The sequence below is a fragment of the Equus caballus genome, chromosome 13, assembly GCF_041296265.1.
Source record: "Equus caballus isolate H_3958 breed thoroughbred chromosome 13, TB-T2T, whole genome shotgun sequence".
Taxonomy (NCBI): Eukaryota; Metazoa; Chordata; class Mammalia; order Perissodactyla; family Equidae; genus Equus; species Equus caballus.
This window is the reverse complement of record NC_091696.1, coordinates 41,599,177-41,619,788: the sequence shown is the minus strand read 5'-3', so window position 1 is coordinate 41,619,788 and position 20,612 is coordinate 41,599,177. Positions and strand designations below refer to the sequence as shown.

The 20,612-nt window shown below is 42.1% G+C and overlaps 1 protein-coding gene across 1 annotated transcript in view; it reads left to right on the top strand.

The window, feature by feature from the left end:
- Positions 1 to 8,596: 8,596 nt before the first annotated feature.
- Positions 8,597 to 20,612, top strand: part of BMERB1 (bMERB domain containing 1) — a 112,118-nt gene continuing 100,102 nt past the window's right edge. The window contains exon 1 of the mRNA XM_023616278.2: positions 8,597 to 9,156. Coding sequence (XP_023472046.1) covers positions 9,051 to 9,156 — 106 coding nt within the window. The 5' untranslated portion in view covers positions 8,597 to 9,050. The remainder of the gene's footprint in view (positions 9,157 to 20,612) is intronic.

The following is a 20,612-nucleotide window of genomic DNA, read 5'->3' as shown; positions in this document are numbered from 1 at the left end:
TATCTATCTATCACCTGTATTTATCATCTACATCTATATCCATATCCATATCCACACACATACACACTTGTGGCCCAGTATATTACCAACTAGATCACACCTTTGTGGCATTTCAGCAAGCTCCCCATCATGTAGTTCCCCCTTCAGTACCTCCTTCCTCAAAAGTAACCGCCATTCTGACATTTCTCACTATGGACAAGTTTTGCCTGTTTGTGAACGTCATCTGAATGGCCTCACTCCTATGAACTCTTCTGCATCTGGCTTCTTTTGCTTGACGTTACGTCTGTAAGATTCATCTGTCTTGTTGGTAGTAGTTTGGTCTTTCCCATTGTGGCGGCTATAATCACAAAAATGAAATATAACAAGTGTTAGTGAGGATATGGAGAAAGTGGGTCTCTTACACATTGCTGGTGGAATGTAAAATGGTTTAGTGGCTGTGGAAAACAATTAGCGGTTTCTCAAAAAATTAAACATAGAATTACCATATAACCCAGCACTTCCACTCCTAGGTATCTACTCCAAAGACTTTAAAACAGGCACTCGAACAAATATTTGTATACAAATGTTCATAGCAACACTATTCATAATAGCCGAAAGGTGGAAACAACCCAAAAGTCCATCAATGGATGAATGGATGAACAAACTGTGGTATGTCCATACAATGAAATATTACTCAGCCATGAAAAAGAGTGGAGTACTGATACGTGCTACAATGTGGATGAACCTCAAAAATAGTATGCTAAGTGAAGGAAGCCAGACACAAAAGGTCACATATTGTATGATTCCATTCTTGTGAAATATCCAGGACAGGTAAATCCATAGAGAAAGAAAGGATTGGCGGTTACCAGGGGCTAGAGGGAGAGAAGATATGTGGGATAACTGCTTAATGGGTCTGGGGGCTTCCTTAGTGGATGATGAAAATATTTTTTAGATTTTTTTTTTCAATTATTTTATTGAGGTCACATTGGTTTATAACTGTGTAAGTTCAGGTGTACATTATTATATATCAGTTTCTGTATAGACTACCTTGTATTCACCACCAATAATCTTAGTCTCTATCCATCACCATCCTTAGGTGCCCCTTTACCCCTTTTGCCCACCCCCAACCCTCCTCCCCTCTGGTAACCACGAATCTGTTCTATTTATCCATGTGTTTGTCTGTCTTCCACATATGAGTGAAATCATATGGTGCTTGTCTTTCTCTATCTGGCTTATTTTGCTTAACATAATACCCTCACAGTCCATCCATGTTGTTGCCAATGGGACAATTTTGTCTTTTTTATGGCTGAGTAGTATTCCATTGTATATATACACTGTATCTTCTTTATCCATTCATCAGTTGATGGGCACTTGGGTTGCTCCCATGTCTTGGCTATTGTGAATAATGCTGCAATGAACATAGGATTGCATATATCTCTTTGAATTGCTGATTTCATGCTCTTTGGATAAATACCCAGTAGTGGGATAGCTGGATCTTATGGTATTGCTATTTTCAATTTTTTGGAAAAATCTCCATACTGTTTTCCATAATGGCTGCACCAGTTTGCATTCTCACCAGCAGTGAGTGAGGGTTCCCTTTTCTCCACATCCTCTCCAATATTTGTTGTTTTTGTCTTGGTAATTATAGCCATTCCGACAGGTTAAGGTGATATCTCACTGTGGTTTTGATTTGCATTTCCCTGATGATTAGTGATGTTGAGCATCTTTTCATGTGCCTGTTGGCCATCTGTATATCTTCTTTGGAAAAATGTGTGTTCATATCCTCTGCCCATTTTTCGATTGGGTTGTTTAGTTTCTTTGTTGTTGTTGTTGAGTTGTATGAGTTCTTTATATATTCTGGAGATTAATCCCTTGTCAGATATATGATTTGAAATTATTTTCTCCCAGTTGGCGGGTTGTCTTTTTGTTTTGTTCATGGTTTCCTTTGCCTTGCAGAAGCTTTTTATTCTGGTGTGGTTCCATTTGCTTATTTTTTTCTTTTGTTTCCCTTGCTTGAGTAGACATGGTATTCACAAAGATGCTGCTAAGGCAAATGTCAAAGAGTGTACTGCCTATATTTCCTTCTAGGAGTTTTATGGTTTCAGGTCTTACATTCAAATCTTTAATCCATTTCAAGTTAATTTTTGTGTATGGTATACACAAAATACTTCTTCCTTCCTTTGCACATGGCTGTTCAGTTTTCCCAATGCCATTTATTGATGAGACTTTCTCCATCGTCTGTTCTTGGCTCTTTTGTCAAAGATTAACTGCCCATAGAGGTGTGGTTTTATTTCCGGGCTTTCAATTCTGTTACATTGATGTGTGTGTCTGTTTTTGTGCCAGTACCATGCTGTTTTGATTACTATAGCTTTGTAGTATATTTTGAAGTCAGAGAATGTGATGCTCCTGGGTTTGTTCTTTTTTCTCAGGATTGCTTTGGCTATTTGGGGTCTTTTGTTATTCCATATAAATTTTAGGATTCTGTGTTCTATTTCCACGAAGATTGTCATTGGGATTCTGATTGGGATTGCATTGAATCTGTAGATTGCCTGAGGTAATACTGACATTTTAAGTATGTTTATTCTTCTAATCCATGAGCAAGGAATATCATTCCATTTATTTAAGTCTTCTTCAATTTCTTTCAATAATGTCTTATAGTTTTCAGTGTATAGGTCTTTCATCTCCTTAGTTAGTTAGATTTATTCCTAGATATTTTATTCTTTCTGTTGTGATTGTAAATGAGATTGTATTCGTGACTTCTCTTTCTGCTAGTTAATTATTAGTGTATAGAAACGCAACTGACTTTTGTAAGTCGATTTTGTACCCTGCAACTTTGTTGTAGTTGTTGATTATTTCTAGTAGTTTTCTGGTGGATTCTTTAGGGTTTTCTATATATAGAATCATGTCATCCACAAATAGTGTGAGTTTAAGTTCTTCCCTTCCACTATGGATCCCTTTTATTTCTTTTTCTTGCCTAATTGCTCTGGCCAAAACATCCAGTACTATGGTGAACAGAGTGGCGAGAGTGGGCACACTTCTCTTATTCCTGTTCTCAGAGGGGTGGCTTTCAGTTTTTCACTGTTAAGTATGATGTTGGCTGTGGGTTTGTCATATGTGGCCTTTATTATGTTGAGGTGCTTTCCTTCTACACTCATTTTATTGAGAGTTTTTGTCATAGAAATGTGTTGGATCTTGTCAAATGCTTTCTCTGCATCTATTGAGATGATCACGTGATTTTTGTTCCTCATTTTGTTAATGTGGTGTATCACTGTATCACATTGATTGATTTGCCAATGTTGAACCATCCCTGTGTCCCTGGTATGAATCCCACTTGATCATGGTGTATGATCCTTTTAATGTATTGCTGTATTCAATTTGCCAATATTTTGTTGAGGATTTTTGCATCTGTGTTCATCAGGGATATTGACCTGTAATTTTCCTTCTTTGTGTTGTCCTTGTCTGGTTTTGGTATCAGGGTGATGTTGGCCTCATAGAATGAGTTAGGAAGCTTTCCGTCTTCTCCAATTTTTTTGGAATAGTTTGAGAAGGATAGGTATTAAGTCTTCCTTGAATGTTTGTCTTGGTAAGTCTCCAGAATTCTCCAGAGAAGCCATCTGGTCCTGAACTTTGGGAGGTTTTTGATTACTATTTCAATCTTTTTACTTGTGACTGGTCTGTTCAGAGTCTCTATTTCTTCTTGATTCAGTTTTAGGAGGTTTTATGAGTCTAAGAATTCATCCGTTTCTTCTAGGTTGTCCAATTTGTTGGCATATAATTTTTCATAGTATTCTCTTATAATCCTTTGTATTTCTGTGGTATCTGTTGTAATTTTCCCTTTTTAATTTTATTTATTTGAGCCTTCTCTCTTTTTTTCTAGTGAGTCTGGCTAAGGGTTTGTCGATTTTGTTTATCTTCTCAAAGAACTAGCTCTTAGTTTCCTTGATCCTTTCTTTTGTTTTTTCAGTCCTAATTTATTTCTGCTCTAATTTTTATGATTTCTCTCCTTCTGCTGACTTTGGGCTTTGTTTGTTCTTCTTTTTCTAGTTCTGTTAGGTGTAGTTTAAGATTACTTATTTGAGATATTTTCTTCTTTGTTAGGTAGGCTTGTATTGCTATAAATTTCCCTGTTAGCACCACTTTTGTGGCATCCCATGAGTTGGTATGTTGCATTTTCATTTTCTTTTGTCTACAGGTATTTTTTTATTTCTCCTTTGAGTTCTTCATTGATCCCAATGGTTGTTTAGGAGCATGTTGTTTAGTCTCCACATATTTGTGACTTTTCCAGCCTTTTTCTTGTGGTTGATTTCTAGTTTCATAGCATTGTGGTCAGGAAAGATGCTTGATATGATTTCACTCTTCTTAAATTTATTGAGACTTGCTTTGTTTTCCAACATATGATCTATCTTTGAGAATGTTCCACATGCACTTGAGAAGAATGTGTATTCTCCTGTTTTTGGATGTAACGTTCTGCATATATCTATTGAGTCCCTCTAGTCTAGTATTTCATTTAAGGCCACTGTTTCCTTGTTGACCTTCTGTCTGGATGATCTATCCATTGATGTAAGTGGAGTGTCGAGATCCCCTATTTATTATTATGTTGCTGTCAATTTCTCCCTTTAGTCTGTTAATAGTTGCTTTATATACTTTGGTGCTCCTGACTAGGTTCATATGTATTCATAAGTGTTATGTCCTCTTGGTGGAATGTCCCTTTTATCATTATATACTGCCCTTCTTTGTCTCTCATTGTCTTTTTTATCTTGAAGTCAACTTTGTCTGATATAAGTACGGCAACATCTGCTTTCTTTTGTTGCCATTTTCTTGGAGTATCATCTTCCATCCCTTCACTCTGAGCCTATGTTTGTCTTTAGAGCTGAGAAGTGCTTTCTGGAGGCAGCATATTGTTGGGATGGTGAAAATATTTTGGAACTAGACAGAGGTGGTGATTGTACCACATTGTGAAGGTACAATGCCACTGAATGTTAAAAATGATTAATTTTATATTATGTGAATTTCACCCTAATAAAAATATTTAATGTAGTCAAACATATTAATATTTTTCTTTAAGGTTTGTGTTTTGGGGGGGTCTTAATTAACATATCCTTCCATTGCAAAATAATAAATATTTTCTTCTATATTATTTTACAAATTTTTAAAACTTTGCTTTTCTCATTTAGGTCATTAATCCACCTGGAATTTGTGTGTGTGTGATGGGAAGGATAAGGGTGTAATTTTTATTTTAGTTTTCCATTTGGTTAGGCAAATATCTCAGCACCATTTATTGACTAGTCCATCATTTCTATAGTGATTGATAATGACTCTCTGTCATATATCAACTTTTCAAATATGTGTAGGGTCTATTTTGGGGTCTCAATTTTGTTATTATGTCTTAAGGCTTTAGAATAGGTTTTGATATCTGCTAGTTAAGTGCTTCTTATCTTGTTTATTTTCTTCACCATCGTCTTGCCTATTCCTGGCCCTTTGTTTTTCCATGTAATTTTAGGGTCAGCTTGTCAAAGTTTATTTTTTATTTTATTTTTTACATTTTTATTTTTATTTTTGTTTTTAAAGGTTTTATTTTTTTCCTTTTTCTCCCCAAAGCCCCCCAGTACATAGCTGTATATTCTTCGTTGTGGGTCCTTCTAGTTGCGGCATGTGGGACGCTGCCTCAATGTGGTTTGATGAGCAGTGCCATGTCCGTGCCCAGGATTCAAACCAACGAAACACTGGGCTGCCTGCAGCGGAGCACGCGAACTTAACCACTCGGCCACGGGGCCAGCCCCCAGTTTGATCTTTATTAACAAAATTGGTCCAGAAAAGGATTGGATCAAAATGACGTAGTGATAAGGATTAAAATAAATGTTGTTTTCCATTGCATTGTTTCTAGGGGACTGTAGCCAGTCTAGAAGTCAAAGTTTGTTTGAAAATCCCGTTCTCTAACAAGATTTCAGCTGGAATTGAACTGAATTGTCTTTACCATCCTAATTCTTCTGTACCCTTGAACATGGCATATCTACCGCTTCCTTCCTTTTCAGTTCATTTTTTATATTTCTTAACAGTGCAACGTAAAAACAGTTAATTATTAATTAATTGTCCCAGGTGACATAAAGTAGTGATTTTCTCCTCAATGGTTTTTTTTTTTTTTTGCTATTATGATTATATTCTAAGTTTGATTAATAATGTACAGAAATACTACTATTCTTGTATGTTTATCATGTTTCCAAAAACTTACTCTTATTCATTTTAATAGCTTGTTTGTGGATTTGCTTGCATTTTTATATAGGCAATTATATTGTCTGAAAAAGAGTTTTGTTTCTTCTGTTTCAATTTTATGTCTCATTTATTTTTCTTATTTAACTTGGCTAGGACCTCCCAGAAGTGGGGATTGTGGGCATCCTTGTTTTCTTCCCGACCTTAATGGGGATGCTACCAGAGGTTCAACAGTAAATGTGATGTTTGCTGTTGATTTTTAATAATTATTCTCCAGAAGATTAAGAAAATGATCTTCTATTCTCAGTTTGCTAACGGAAAGATAGACATATGTGACTGCTAATTTTTTTCAAATGATTTTCCTGTGTTCATTAAGATAATAAAACAGCTTTCTCCTTTAACCTGTTAAAATGGTACATTGCATGAATAGATTTTCTGATATTGGGCCTTTACTCCATTTTGGAAATAAACTCTATTTGTTCATGGTGTGTTTTTACTCAGAATTTTTGCCCCTTTGTTCATAGGTGAGATCATTTCAGGATTTTTTTACTGCACCATTTTAATCTGGTTTTGATATCAAGGTCATACTATCCTAATAAAATGAACTCTGAAGCAATTTTTATAAAATAAGTATTATCTGTTATTTGGTAAAACTCACCTATAAAACCATTCAGGCCTGATGCTTTTGTGGGATGGAGGAAGAAAATAAATTTCTATATTAACGGTTCAGTCTTGTAATGATATTGCGTTGCTTTTTATTTCATTCACATGTATTTTCACATTTACTTTTTAAAGGCAACGATCCATTTCAACTAAGTTTTAAAGATCTTCCTGTGTTTGTATTATGTCTCTCTCTTTGTTGTTAATATTACTCATAGGTGCCTATGTTGATGAGTTTTGAGAGTTTGCCTACTTCATTAGTTTTTTCCCCCCCCAAAGAATCAGCTTTTGGCTTTGTTGACCCTCTCTATTGCTTCTTGATTTTCTGTTTCCTTAATTTATGTTCTTATCATTATTATTTTCTCTTTTCTACTTCACTTAGGTTTTATCTGTTCTTTTTTCTTAAAGTATTTTGAGTTAAACACTTACCCCATTTTAAAAAATCATTTTACCTATTTTTAAATGTAGAGTTCTGTGCTATTAAACACATTCACACTGTTGCACAGCCATCATCACCATCCATCCCCATAGCTCTTTTCGTCTCACAAAACTGAAACTCTATATCCATTAGACAATAGCTCCCCATTCTCCTCTCCTCCCAGCCCCTGGCAACCTTCATCTACTTTCTGCCTCTACAATATTGACTACACTAAGCACCTCATATAAGTTGAATCATATAATATTTGTCTTTTTGTGACTGACATTTCACTTAGCAAAATGTTCTTAAGGTTCATCCATGTTGTAGCATATTTCAGGATTTCCTTCCTTTTCAAGGCTGAACAATATTCCATTGTATGGATAGACCACATTTTACTTATCCATTCATCCTGATCCATTTATTTTTAATTTTACGTTTTTAAATGCATGTATTTAAGGCTATATATTTACTTATATCAAAACTTACAAGTTTTGATGTGTGACACTCTCCTGGTTATTCAGGTCTAAATATTTTATGATTTTCATTATTATTTCCTTCTTCTCTCATGAGCTATTTGGAAGTACTTTATTGATAATAAATTTTTAAAGATTTTTGCTACCAGTTGCTAAGTCATTTTCTTAAAGAGCTGGGCCTTTTTCTACTTCCACAAGCCATGTGGATACCGAAAATTGGCCCCAGATGACATCTTAAAAACAATAACAACAAACAACAAACGAACAACCCATGTCCTACAGGGTCTTTTCGCCCCAGATACAAAACACCATCCCTGCGCACTCTAGGGAGTCATGTAATAAAGAGGCTAAGTCTGGATTCAAGTGCCGCCAGGCCACTTGGTAAGTGTAGGACTTGGACAAATAACTTAATCTTTCTGCACCTCAGTTTCATTTTCTATAAAACAATAGTATCTGCTTCACAGAGTGGAGCAGATGTTTAGCATCTAGCTGTCATTCCATAAATATTACTAATTTTTACCAATCCAGCTGTTGATTTTACTTTGTACTTTTGATGCTGCCATGCTCCGTTAGTAAAATAAACCTCTGGGTTTCCAGAAAGTGAAGACCCATGTTCCAAACAGCTTTGTTATACTTTTGTCCAAAATATTTTCATGTGTCTCTCAAGTTCATGCAAACACAGGCAGAGTCAACACAGGTACCCGCAGACAAGATTGTCCCCTTTCAAATTTACATTATGCACACAGATGCGAACGATAGAGATTCTCACAAACATGCACTCAGCCTGGAATCACAGATCCAGGTCCACACTCACGCTTCTGCACCCTCCTCATAAAGATGGATCCATCGCCCACAGAGAGAGACGCGCTCATAAGTCCCACTCAAAACCTAGCAGCCCGCTGACAGATCATAAGCCTCGCGCAGTGCCAACCCCATGCAAAGCATCACCACAGGCTCCAGAATGAGCAGCGGCCTTGTTCTTACTCCCTTTGGGTTGGTTCTAGTTTAGTTGTTTTTGTTGTTCTTCTTAGAGTTATCATCTGCCCCCTTTTCTCTCCACCCAGCCCCCAATTTCCCCCCCCCTCCCCGCGCCGCCCCGCGCTGAAGCCTCCATTGCGCATGCGCCCTGCGTCCCTCCTCCCCCCTCCCGGGTACCAGTCTGGGCTCCCAGGCCCTGGCGGCGGAAGAGATGGAGGCTCGTCACGAGCGCCCGGCCCCTTAAAACGCTGCTGGCTGGAGCCGCCTCCCTCCCTGCAGCCCGCGGTGGAGATGGAGTAAAGGGAGACCGGTCGACCTGCCCGCGGAGATCAGCGATGGAGTTAAAGCAATCTTTGTCTACCCATCTGGAAACGGAGAAGCCTCTGAGGCGCTATGGGGCGGTGGAGGAGACGGCATGGAAAGCGGAGGGACTGGGGAGAAGTGAGTACTCGGGCGGGGTGGGGGACAGTTGGGGATCCGTGCGCCGGAGCTGGGGGTCGCGCGAGCGCGGGCATGGTAGAGAGCGGACCCAGGGAAGCGCCCCCGCAGCGGGGCTTTTCAGCGCGGGGGGATGCGCAGCGCTGCGCAGCGGCGCGCTCTCCCGCGAACAAAAGGGGGACCCTCGAGGCTGGGCTTCACCGCCAGCCTCGGGAAATCGCTAGGCAGCTAAGCCGGGAGCCTGGGGTGGACTCGGGAGTGTCGGATCCGTAAGCTCGCGGCGGGTCCTGGAAAGTAGGAGCCCTACCGCAGCCGAGAGAGCTGAGTCCGCTCTCCGCCCGGGCTGCGCTGGGCGCTGGAGCCGGGGGACCGTCCTGGAAGGCGCCCACATCCCCGGAGAGGGGGGAGTGTCGGCTGGGTTTCCGCTCTGCTTTTCCCCCGGCGCGAGGTTCGAGGCACACCTCAGATTCCCAGCGTTTCTTCCCCCGCCTTCTCCGGGGTCGCGGGTGGGAGGGAAAGGGTTAGAGGAGGTTAACCCTGTGCGCCTCCTTCTCCTTTCTCCCTTGACTCATTCAAAGTCTTGGGTTTGGGTGCAATCCTAGAAGGCGGTTCGGAGACGGACCGACTGTCTTTGCTGGATCTCTCTACCGTATTTTGGTGTCAATAACATTTCCAAATACACGAAGGGTTTTTGCTTTGAATCGGTAGGACGCGGTAGTTGAAACTCCTGCTCTCAAAGTGTAGGGGAACCGCGGGGGCCCCAGGGTTGCCAGCCCTCCCTGCAACAAGCCCAGGGCGCTTCCCGGGGCCCCTACCCTGCATTGCTGCTCCAGCACAGCGCCTCCCGCCTGCGGGCAGAGGCCCTCTCGCCCCTCACAAGGATCCTCAGCTTCCTGCCTTGGCGCTGGGTAACGGTGCTCAGCACCAATCTCAGAGCGATGCTTGACCCAAGTATTGTAAATGTGCTCTTTTCCCGTCTTCTCCTGGTGGAAGATTGTGTGTGTGTGTGCATGCATGCGTGTGTGTGTGTGTCTGCGCTTTCTCCATCCCTGTAATTACAAATTCAGAAAATCTTCCTAGAATGGCTCAACTGAATTCTGGTTCTCTTGGGTTCAAGTTAAAAATCACAATCAAATGTCTTTCTCCTTTCACCTTACTCCTTTGCTTTCTCCTTTTTACATCGGGGTCCTTCCTCCTGTTTCATCCTTTCAGAAGCCTTTGGGAGTTTGGCATGACACCAGGGCTGAGGGTCTCTGGGTCCTACAAGCTCAAAATAATACCCACAATGGCTGCCTTTTATTGATAGACTGCCATGTCCCAGGTCCTGTGCTCAGAACTTTCAATGCATCGTCTGGTTCCATCCCCACAACCAGCTCCTGAGGTGAATAATATGACTCCCTTTCCATGGATGGAGAAACCAGGGCTTGTTCAGTGATGTGGCTGTTAATCTGCAAAGCCAGGATTTGAACCCAGGTTTGTTGGACCCCAGAGCTCCTCTCTGCTTTGAACATGAGGGTTTATTGTTTTCACATTGTCAGGAAGCTTTCTAAATCTGTTGAGAGACTCCTAGAGCACATTCAGTGATTTAATAAGTATGTGGCAGCCCTGTTGATATCTGCAGCCCACAGTGGCCTTGAAAGAATGCTGGATCTGTGCGGAATAGAAGCTGGATTCAAGTAAGCTCTGAGTTTGAATTCTGCTCCTTGCTGGCTATGTGACTGACTTTTGGCACATTTCGAAGGCTTATTCTGCCTCTGTTCTCTGAAATGGAGATAGTAATAGTTACCTACCTTATAGCTTAGTTGTGAATATTCAGTAGGACGATGTATGTGGAGCTCAAGGTAATGCTCACTGTGCCCTGGCTGCTTCAATTATAAAAGGGACCTGCCTTTATCCTTTGCAAGCAATTACATAAAGCAACACCCTGGACTACAGCTGCAGTGGTGGTCAGTTTCCTAATCACTCTCTTACAGCTTTTTTATTTTCTCACCATTTTATTAGGAAATTTTTCAAACCTACAGAAAAATGGCAGGGAACACCCAGTTTATAGCGTTTTAGCTCCTGAAATGTTTATACTTGTAAGTCTTAAGCTGCAAACTGTTAACAGCCTGCAGAAAAGCTTTCTCATCTTCTCTGTTCCAAACCATCAAAGACTCTGAGGCTTGCTTCCTATTCAAATGTAAGACAACAGTTTCAGATCTGCTTTGGTGAGCATCTCCAAATCTGGGTTTTTTTTTTTTTTTTCCTTTTTACCTATTCAAACTCAAGATCTTCCTAAAGCACTCATGCAGAGTCTCACTTTTGAATGTTAAATTTGAGATTGTTGCCTTTAGCAAGTTTTGATCTCCAGATTCTTTTCTGCAGTCTGACCTTTTTTTTTTTTCCTGGGAAAGATTCACCCTGAGCTAACATCTGTTGTCAATCTTCCTCTCTCCCCACCCCCCCCCCCCCCCCCCCCCCCCCGCCACAAAACCCCAGTGCATGGTTGCATATTCTACTTGTAATTCTTTCTAGTTCTTCTATGTGAGCTGCCACCACAGCATGGCTACTGACAGACGAGTGGTGTGGTTCTGAGCATAGGATCTGGACCCGGGCTGCTGAAGCAGAGCATGCTGAACTCTAACCACTAGGCAATCAGGGCTGGCTTGTACAGCCTGGCATTTTCTGATTAAAGTGGCTTTTTTGGACTCCCTCTCAACTCCCAGGGGATCTATGAATCCATCCATAACATCTGGGGCCTCCATTTATTTGTTAATGAAGTGTGAAAATTAGTACTGTTGATTCCATGGCATAACAATAGCCAAGATGATGTTGTAATGCATGAAATGCTGGAGAAAAAGAAAGATCCATTAAAAAGAAGCTGTGCTCTGTTTAACTTCTACGCATATTTAAATATTTGACGCTAAACACTGAGTATGTGTTACTTAAAAAGAATTGAAAGGGGGGAAAAGGTTGCAGAATTGGTCATTTTTAGCTAAGGTTGTATTATCCGCTATCTTTAACTTTAACTATAGTTTTTACGTAGAAGATGTGTATAGTATAGTAGCAAAGAGTGGGGGTTTGAAACCAGGAGAAATGGCTCCAGACCAGCTCTAACTCTCTGTCACTTTGTCACCCTGGGGAAATTGCTGAACCTTTCTGTGCCTCAGTTTATCTCCTCTGTAAAATGGGGATATGCTGGTTTGAGACTTTGGGAAGTTCTCGCGAGAAATCTGAAACTGGCCCCATACACGGAGGGCAAAGAGAGACTGAAGAAAGAAGCAAATCGCACCAGATGGGTAGGCGGCAGGTTTAGTAAGCAAGTGAATTTACATAGGAGGCTCGTCTTGGGCGGTTGCAAGACAGTGGATCTTTGCATCCGCCGGCCAGAATCTTGAAAGTTTACATAGAGGCCTTAATGGGGTTCAGTCACGTGTACCATCCAGATGGTGTCTACAACACCTTCCTCACTCAAGGCTGTGTCCTTGGAATGGCTCCCACTGTGGGAACGCCGGGCGGGGTGTACATTCCAAGGACAGGGGAGGAGGTAAAAAGTCTCTGATTGCCCGGGTCCAGCTCGCAGATCAACCGGCAGTCACGTCCTCTCTATCTCCTCCTTCTGATAGGATAATAATAGTGATGAGCACTCCAGACTCTTGGGAGGATTAAATGAGATAATGCGCATAATGGGTTAACACAGTGCCCAGCACGCTGTGAGTGCTCAGTCAAAACTGAATGGTTGTCGTAATAGGATGTAAGTGATGGTGCCCAACAGCCTTGGAGGAGATGGTTCCAAGCTTGCTAGTCAGTTTTTCCTTGTGTCCCTTTCTTTGTAAATTCCAGATAATGATTGTGGCCACACCGCCTTCCTCCTCATGGGAATGCGTGGGGAATGGCTTTTGATCCCTTGAAAACCACCCAGTATTTTCTCCTTTGAGGAAGAGTCTAAGCAATTGCTCCCATCCGCCTTTTACAGCATTTTTCCGCCAGCTGAGAGTTTTTCTTTTTTTTAACTCAGTTGGAAAATGTATAGTGACATTTCAGTGTGGTTAGGTATATAAAAATGTTGTTTTCAACCAACTGTAATTGACTGAGGGACACACAAAGAAAGGTGCCTTTTGAAAAAGCACGGAGCTTTTTAAAAGCATGGTTGTCGGTTTTGGCCGTTTCTTGATAGATTTGAATGTGCCTTAAAGGATGACCAAGATTTTGGATAGAGGAGGTGGGGGGAGGGTGGTGGCACAGTGGGGAGGAAATGCTTTGGGAAGTAACAGCATTGGCAAAAGCATAGAGGGAGAAATAAATATCCTGTGAGTAGGAGATTGGAAAGTTCGAACAACAATCTTTCCGTAAGCCAAGGGGAGATGACTGTTATTTAAAAGTCCAGGAGTGTGGACTGACTAGCAAGCAGATCATTAAACTGGCCAGCTTTTCAGGTTTAATAAACAGTGTGGAGACTGAAATATATGAATTGCCTGCAATCTACATAATAGATTCTTGAGAAAGGTTTTGTCTTACTTTCATCTGTTTGATCAAATATGCTAGCTGGATTGTTTCAATTTTATTTTGTTTCGGCGTTATTTCTTTTTTCTTATTACAGAGGTAGTTCATGCACTTTATAAAAATTCAAATTTATCTCAAATATTAAAATAAAAAGTGAACGATGACCATAATCTGCTCCCCCGACCCCTATATATTTGTTCGGTAAACAGGTATTGGGTGCTTTCTAAGTGCCAGGCAGTGTTCTAGGGGCTGTGGGTACAGTGTTGAACAGACAGACAAGGTTCCTGCCCACATGGAGCTTCTATTTAGGGAAAGCGGGACATGGGCTGGGGGCGAAGCTGTCAGATAATAATACACAAGCAAAAAAATAATATAGTTTAGATAATGATAAGTGTTACATAGAAACTAATAAGGGAGGGATATTTCCCACCCGGTGGTCAAGAAACGCTTCTCTAAGGAGGTGACATTTTGACATGTAAATATTGGGTCAAATGCAGAGGCACTTGGCGTGTTAGAGGAAGAGACAGAAGGCCAAGGTGGCTGGAACCCAGAGGGTCAGGGGAAAGAGTGGAGATGAGTCAGAGAGGAACTAGGCTGGGTAGCCTTGTAGGTTGTGGTTCCAAAAAAAGTATGGATTTTATTCCCATGGCAGGAGAAGCTTCAGAAGAGTGTTAAGCAGGAGACTAACATGGGCTGTTTTTGTTTTGTTTTGTTTTGTTGAGGAAGATTGGCCCTGAACTAACATCTTTTGCTAATCCTCCTCTTTTTGCTGAGGAAGATTGGCCCTGAGCTAACATCTGTGCCCATCTTCCTCTACTTTATGTGTGGGACACCTGCAACAGCATGGCTTGACAAGCAGTGCGTAGGTCTGCACCTGGCATCTGAACTGGTGAACCCTAGACCGCTGAAGCAGAGTGTGTGATCTTAACCACTATGCCACCAGGCCAGCCCCTGTTTTTTTGTTTTTAAAAGGTCACATTGGCTGCTGGATGGAAAATAAGACCGTGGGGTGCAAGTGATGACCAATGTAATCATCCTTACTGTGTCCCTTGTTTCTTCCTAGTCAATCCCATTTTGGAAAAGTGATAGGAATTTCCTTGAGTGTGAAAGGTGTGACAAGGCATAAATAAAGACAGCATGAGTGTCTCCCAGGTTAAGATTTAGGGGATATGACAGTCTCTGTGCCATGCCTAGATAGGCAACTGACTGTGTAACTTATTGCCAGAATCATAATAGCAGGAATGTGAAGATTATGAATACGATCACAGCTAGTATGTACTTTGGACACGTTTCTCTGTGTTTGGTCATAACTTTGTTTCATTTTTTTTTTTTTAAAGATTTTATTTTTTCCTTTTTCTCCCCAAAGCCCCCCGGTACATAGTTGTGTATTCTTCATTGTGGGTTCTTCTAGTTGTGGCATGTGGGACGCTGCCTCAGCGTGGTCTGATGAGCAGTGCCAAGTCCGCGCCCAGGATTCGAACTAACGAAACACTGGGCCGCCTGCTGCGGAGTGGGCGAACTTAACCACTCGGCCACGGGGCCAGCTCCGTAACTTTGTTTCATTTTTGCAAGCATTTCTCTCTTATGTGTTAACTGAAGGAAAAACCATTTGTGCCTATTCTTGGTTTCTAATTAATTATTAAACACTTATTAATAATAATAGTAGTTAATGAGTTCTAGCTATGAACTAGAGCTTATTAAATTCTCATCACAACCCTATTAAGTCAGCAGAATTCTTTTTTTTTTTTTTTTTTTTTGGTGAGGAAGATTGGCCCTGGGCTAACATCTGTTGCCAATCTTCCTCTTTTTTTTCTTTCTCACCAAAACCCCAGTACATAGTTGTATATCCTAGTTGTAAGTCCTTCTAGTTCTTCTGTGTGGGATGCCGCCACAACATGGCTTGATAAGTGGTGTGTATGTCCGTGCCCAGGATCCGAACCCCTGAGCCCCAGGTCGCCAAAGTGGAGCACACAAACTTAACCGCTCGGCCACTGGGCCGGCCCCCAAGTCAGCAGAGTTCTTATTTCTCTTTTATAGATGGGGACACTGAGGCTTAGGGAGGTTAAGAAACTTGCTGAGGGTCACAAAGCTGGTAAGTAAGGCAGAGCAGGAGCTTGATTCCAGCCCTCCTGATTCTAAATGTTCCCAGCCAGTGTCCGTTATTCCTGGCATGGTGCTAGATGCTACAGAGGTTGGAGATGAAATAAGACACAGCCCTCACTCTGAAGATGCTCACAGATTTGGGGAGTGTGGGGACACAGATGTAAAGAACACCATAACTTGTAATACCAGTAAAATGAAACAAATGCCAAAGGAAGGGACACGTGGGAAATGAGCAGAAGAAGAGATGGGCCCTTCCTGGGGACTCCAGAGTGACAGCGAGGAGGGGGTTTGCCCTGGTCCTGAAGGTGAAGCAGGGTTTCAGTGGGTGAAGAGAGGAGAGAAGGGCATTTCTGGTGAGCTGTCGGCCCCAGGCAGGGAGGGGGGACCCCAAGGCCAGGGGCCAGGCGCCAGCTTTTTTTTCCTGTACTTTGGCTCTTGAGAGCATCATGGGACTTGGGGTCTGTCCGGTTCACTCAGGGTCTGTGAGCCACCTGTCACCTGGATGAGCCTGCGGTTGGAGACCAGCACAGCTGGAGGCTGTTGAAGCGTAGCCCTCGGAACACCAATCCCATAGCTGCTCCCAGGATGCTCACCACACAGGCCATGTGTTCCTTCACCATTCACTTATTCCCCAGGCTTGAGGCCCCACTAGGGGCTGGCTTAGAGGTACAGAGATGAAGAAGATCCAACCCCACCAGCAGGGAGTTCTCTGGCTGGCTGCGTTCCCATCCTCCCTGCGCTGCTCCCCAGCACTGCGATCTTGGGCAAGCTGCTTAAGTTCCCCGACCTCAGTTTCCACATCTGCAAAATGGGAATGTACTTAATACCACCGAACCATACACTTAGAAATGCTGAAGATGGTAAATTGTATGTTATGTGTATTTTACCCCAATAAAAATACGTGTTATAAAATTACTTTTAAAAAGCAGAATAACAAAGAAATCTTTAAAATACAGGCGTAATTCATATACTAACACAAATAAAAACTAGGTCCAAGTGGTGGCACTGAGGGGCTGTTCTGGGGTCTGGGAGAGGAAGGGACCCTTGGGGTAGCCTGAAAGGATGAACAGTATTTCGTCACTGATTAAGGGGAACAGCATTCCAGGCAGAGGGAACAGCACCTGTGAAGACAGACATGAAACAGCACCTTTGACCTGGGAACTGAAAATGGACCAGTAATGCTTGCCAGGCTCGGAGAGAGTGAGGGAGACAAGACCAGAGCAGGAGGGGAGTGTGTTTCGGAGCCCAGGGTAAGTTCACAGGAAGCTGGATAGGAGAACGCTCGTCTGCCCATTTCCTGCAGGGTCCAAGTGGGATGTAAGTAAGTAAGGACCACACTCCTAGGATAAAGTTTGGTTTTCGTTTGAAGACATTCACAGAAATGCAGTGGGAAGAGCCTTCCCATTCTGAGGAAGACTTGTAGCTTCACAGAGAAGGCCTCCCTCTCTTGGGTGATCAAGAAAGACTTCATGGACCATATAGGGGCAGATGAGTCTAGTGTTCGGGAGTGGAAGCTCTGCCTGCATTTGAATCCTGGCTTTATCATGTATTAGCTGTGTGACCTTGCGCTGGTTACTTAACCTCTCGGAATTTCAGTCTTCTCATCTGTAAAATAACAGGACCTGCCTCAGGGGGTAATGGAGAAGATTCAGTGAGATATGTGAAAGCCCTTGCACAAAGCCTGGTGCTCTCTGTAAGTGATGGTGAGAGTGTTGATGATACCGATGTTGATAGAACAGGAGATAAAGTGGGCCCTAACTGGGTGGTAGTTAAATAATTGGAGAGAAATAAAAGAAGGAAGTTGAAATGGGTGGACCAGCCTCAGGAAAAGAATGGAGGTGACAACGCGTGTGTGGAGATGGCTGGAGGCGTGCGTGCACTTGGCTGCATTGGGGGAGCTGTGAGGTGCAGGGTTGACTGAGCAGGGGCACTAGGCTTGGGCAGATTACAAACGACAGGCTGTATGGAGCCATCGCAGGACAAGGGACAGAGGTAAAGAAAGGAGCATTTTAAGAAGACTTCTTTGGTGGTGGTTGCAGACTGAATGGAAGGGCAGGGACCCTGGGGTGGGAAGACCAACCCGGAGGGTTTTGGACTCATCTGCTCAGGAGGTCACTTGGGCAGGGGTCTAAAGCAGTGGCCATGGGCTGGGAGGAAGGGGCCAGTTAGAGTGTTGAAGGGAAGCAACATTGGTGGTTGATTACAGATGGGAAAGAAAGAGGGTCTGTTATGTGAGGCAATGTGAGAGACGGGAAATAGAATTCTTGGCCTAGGGTCTTAGGACTTTAAATACATCAGCATCAGTGCTGCCCACTTTCACTTCGATAGAGTTTAAAGAGATACAGGGATTATGAGTATTGGAAGAAGTAACAATAATGACCCCCTCCATTTATATAGCACTTTCCAATTTATACTTTTCCTGTGTTTTCTAATTTGCTGTTTATAAGAAAAGGCAAAGGGCAGGAATTATCATGCTCCTTTGGAAGTAGGCGTGAAGGTTAAGGATTCATCCCAGGGAAAGGGTACAGCAGCGAAGGACTGAGCAAGGACACGACCATCCAGGCTGTGTGCACTAAACCAGGGTGTCCAGGGGCATATTATGCATATACAACTGTGTTACAGGATGGTGACAAGTATGTCTGGATTCCGTACAATCCAAACTGGAAAAGGACCACAATGCATGACACTAATTATTCTGTTCCTTTTAAATTCCATAACAGGTAAGTCATTCATTCATCTATTCGTCCATCCATCCATTCATTCACTCATCCATTCAATACATATTTACTGATGGCCCTTATGTGGCAGATATTGTGCTAAGCTCTTGAGAGTACTACAGTAGCACTTTGAGTATGATGGATGCAGTTCTGCAGTTCCAGATCAGGTGATCTGAGGTCTACTGATACAAATAGAGCTACCGTTTGATCCAGCAATCCCACTTCTGGCTATATATCCTAAGGAAGTGAAACAGGATATCGAAGAGATGTCTGCACCCCAATGTTAATTGCAGCATTATTCGCAATAGCCAGGATATGGGAACAACCCAAATGTCCACCAACGGGTGAATGGATAAAGAAGATGTGGTGTATACACACACACACACACACACAATGGATTATTATTCAGTCATGACAGAGTAGTAAATTCTGCCATTTGCAACAACATGAATGGATGCCGAGGGCATTATGTTAAGTGAAGTAATTCAGACAGAGGAAGACAGATACTGCATGGTATGACTTATATGTGGAATCTGAAGAAAAAGAGTAAAAAGTCAAACTGCTAGAAACAGAGTACCAGACGTGGTTGCCAGGGGCTGGGGGATGAGGAAACAGGGAGAGGTTGGTAAAAAGGGTACAAACTATCAGTTATAAGATGAATAAGTTCTGAGGATTGAATGTAAAACTTGGTGGCTATAGTTGATCACACAGCATTATGTAATTGAAATTTGCTAAGAGAGTAGAACTTAAATGTTCTCACCCAAAAGAAAAAAAAAAAGATAAATGTGTGAGGTGATGGATGTGTTAATTAACTAGATGGTGGGACTTCTTTCACAATGTAGATGTATATCAAATCACCATGATATATGCTATAAATATCTTACAATCTCCTTAGTCAATTATACCTCAGTAAAGCTGGGGGGAAGAAAAGGGTCTACTGGGGGCAGTCCCTGTCTCTGACGATGCAAGACCAAAGGACTGAGAGATGACGCCGTCTCTCCCAGTCCTTCAGAAGCAGAATTCAGGTCAGTTTGCTGACCTAATGCCCTCTTAGCTAGATGTGGTCCAGAGATTAATTCCGTTGTGTTGCTACAGGCGTGTTTTTGCAGGCCCTTGAGAAGATGAGTCTTAATAGGGTCAAACCAAGTTTTATGGGTTAACCTGAGTGCAATGATTTGATTCTGTTTTCCTGCGAGCGCCGTGACCACAGAAACCCTGTGTGTTGCATCCACTGCTGAATGCTGAATGCACGGTGTCTACCATGTTGCCCAGCGCTCAGAAGCCTGTCATTCAATCAATAGTTGCTGAACTGGGTGGCTGTTAATCCACACAGACTGAAGTGCCAATGATTTAATCATGTTTTGTAAACCTTTGAAATAATCAAACTAAAAAATAAATAATGTTAGCTGGAGCCTTGGTCTGGATTGCCCGCTCATCTCCTGGTTCAGACGGTTTGTTCCTGATGCTGCAGTTAGATTAGCATCCTTGCTTTCCTGCTTCGAGGGAACGATGCAAGATTTTTCAGGTCAGATAGAAAGCAACCGGAATAGGACCATTATTGCTGCTTGGTGGCACACTGATGGTGCTATGATGGGTGTAGGCTGGGTTAGGTGCTGTACTTTTAAACCATATCTCCTTAGTTCTTAGATGTCAGCCAAGGTGGGGGACACCACCCACAGTCAATCACACCTTTTTGGAACAACAGAGACAAAAAAACCCAGCATGGCCACGTTAAATGTACTATCCGTTAAAGAGCCTTTTAATTTCATGCAGAGAACAGAGTCATCTTAGACACTGCTGGTGAAACTATTGAGTGTTCCAGTCTTTTTGGAAAGCAATAGGATAACATCTATTAAAATTTAAAATACTCATGTGGTTTGACCTGGCAGTCTGACTCCTGAGACTCTATCCAGTAGAAATAAAAACACGAGTATACAAAGAAATTATGTGCAAAAAAACCCCAGAACCGTACACAAAGTGAAGCTTCCTCAGTAGAAGAATGAGTGAATGAATTATTGTTCATCCACTGTGAAATGTTAGGGAGCCACTAAAAAGGAATAAATTAGAGCAATGACACTTGTCTTAGAAGTATTATTGAGGGAGAAAAGTGAGATCCAGGAAAATGTATGTAACAGGATCTCATTTTTGTAAAACAAA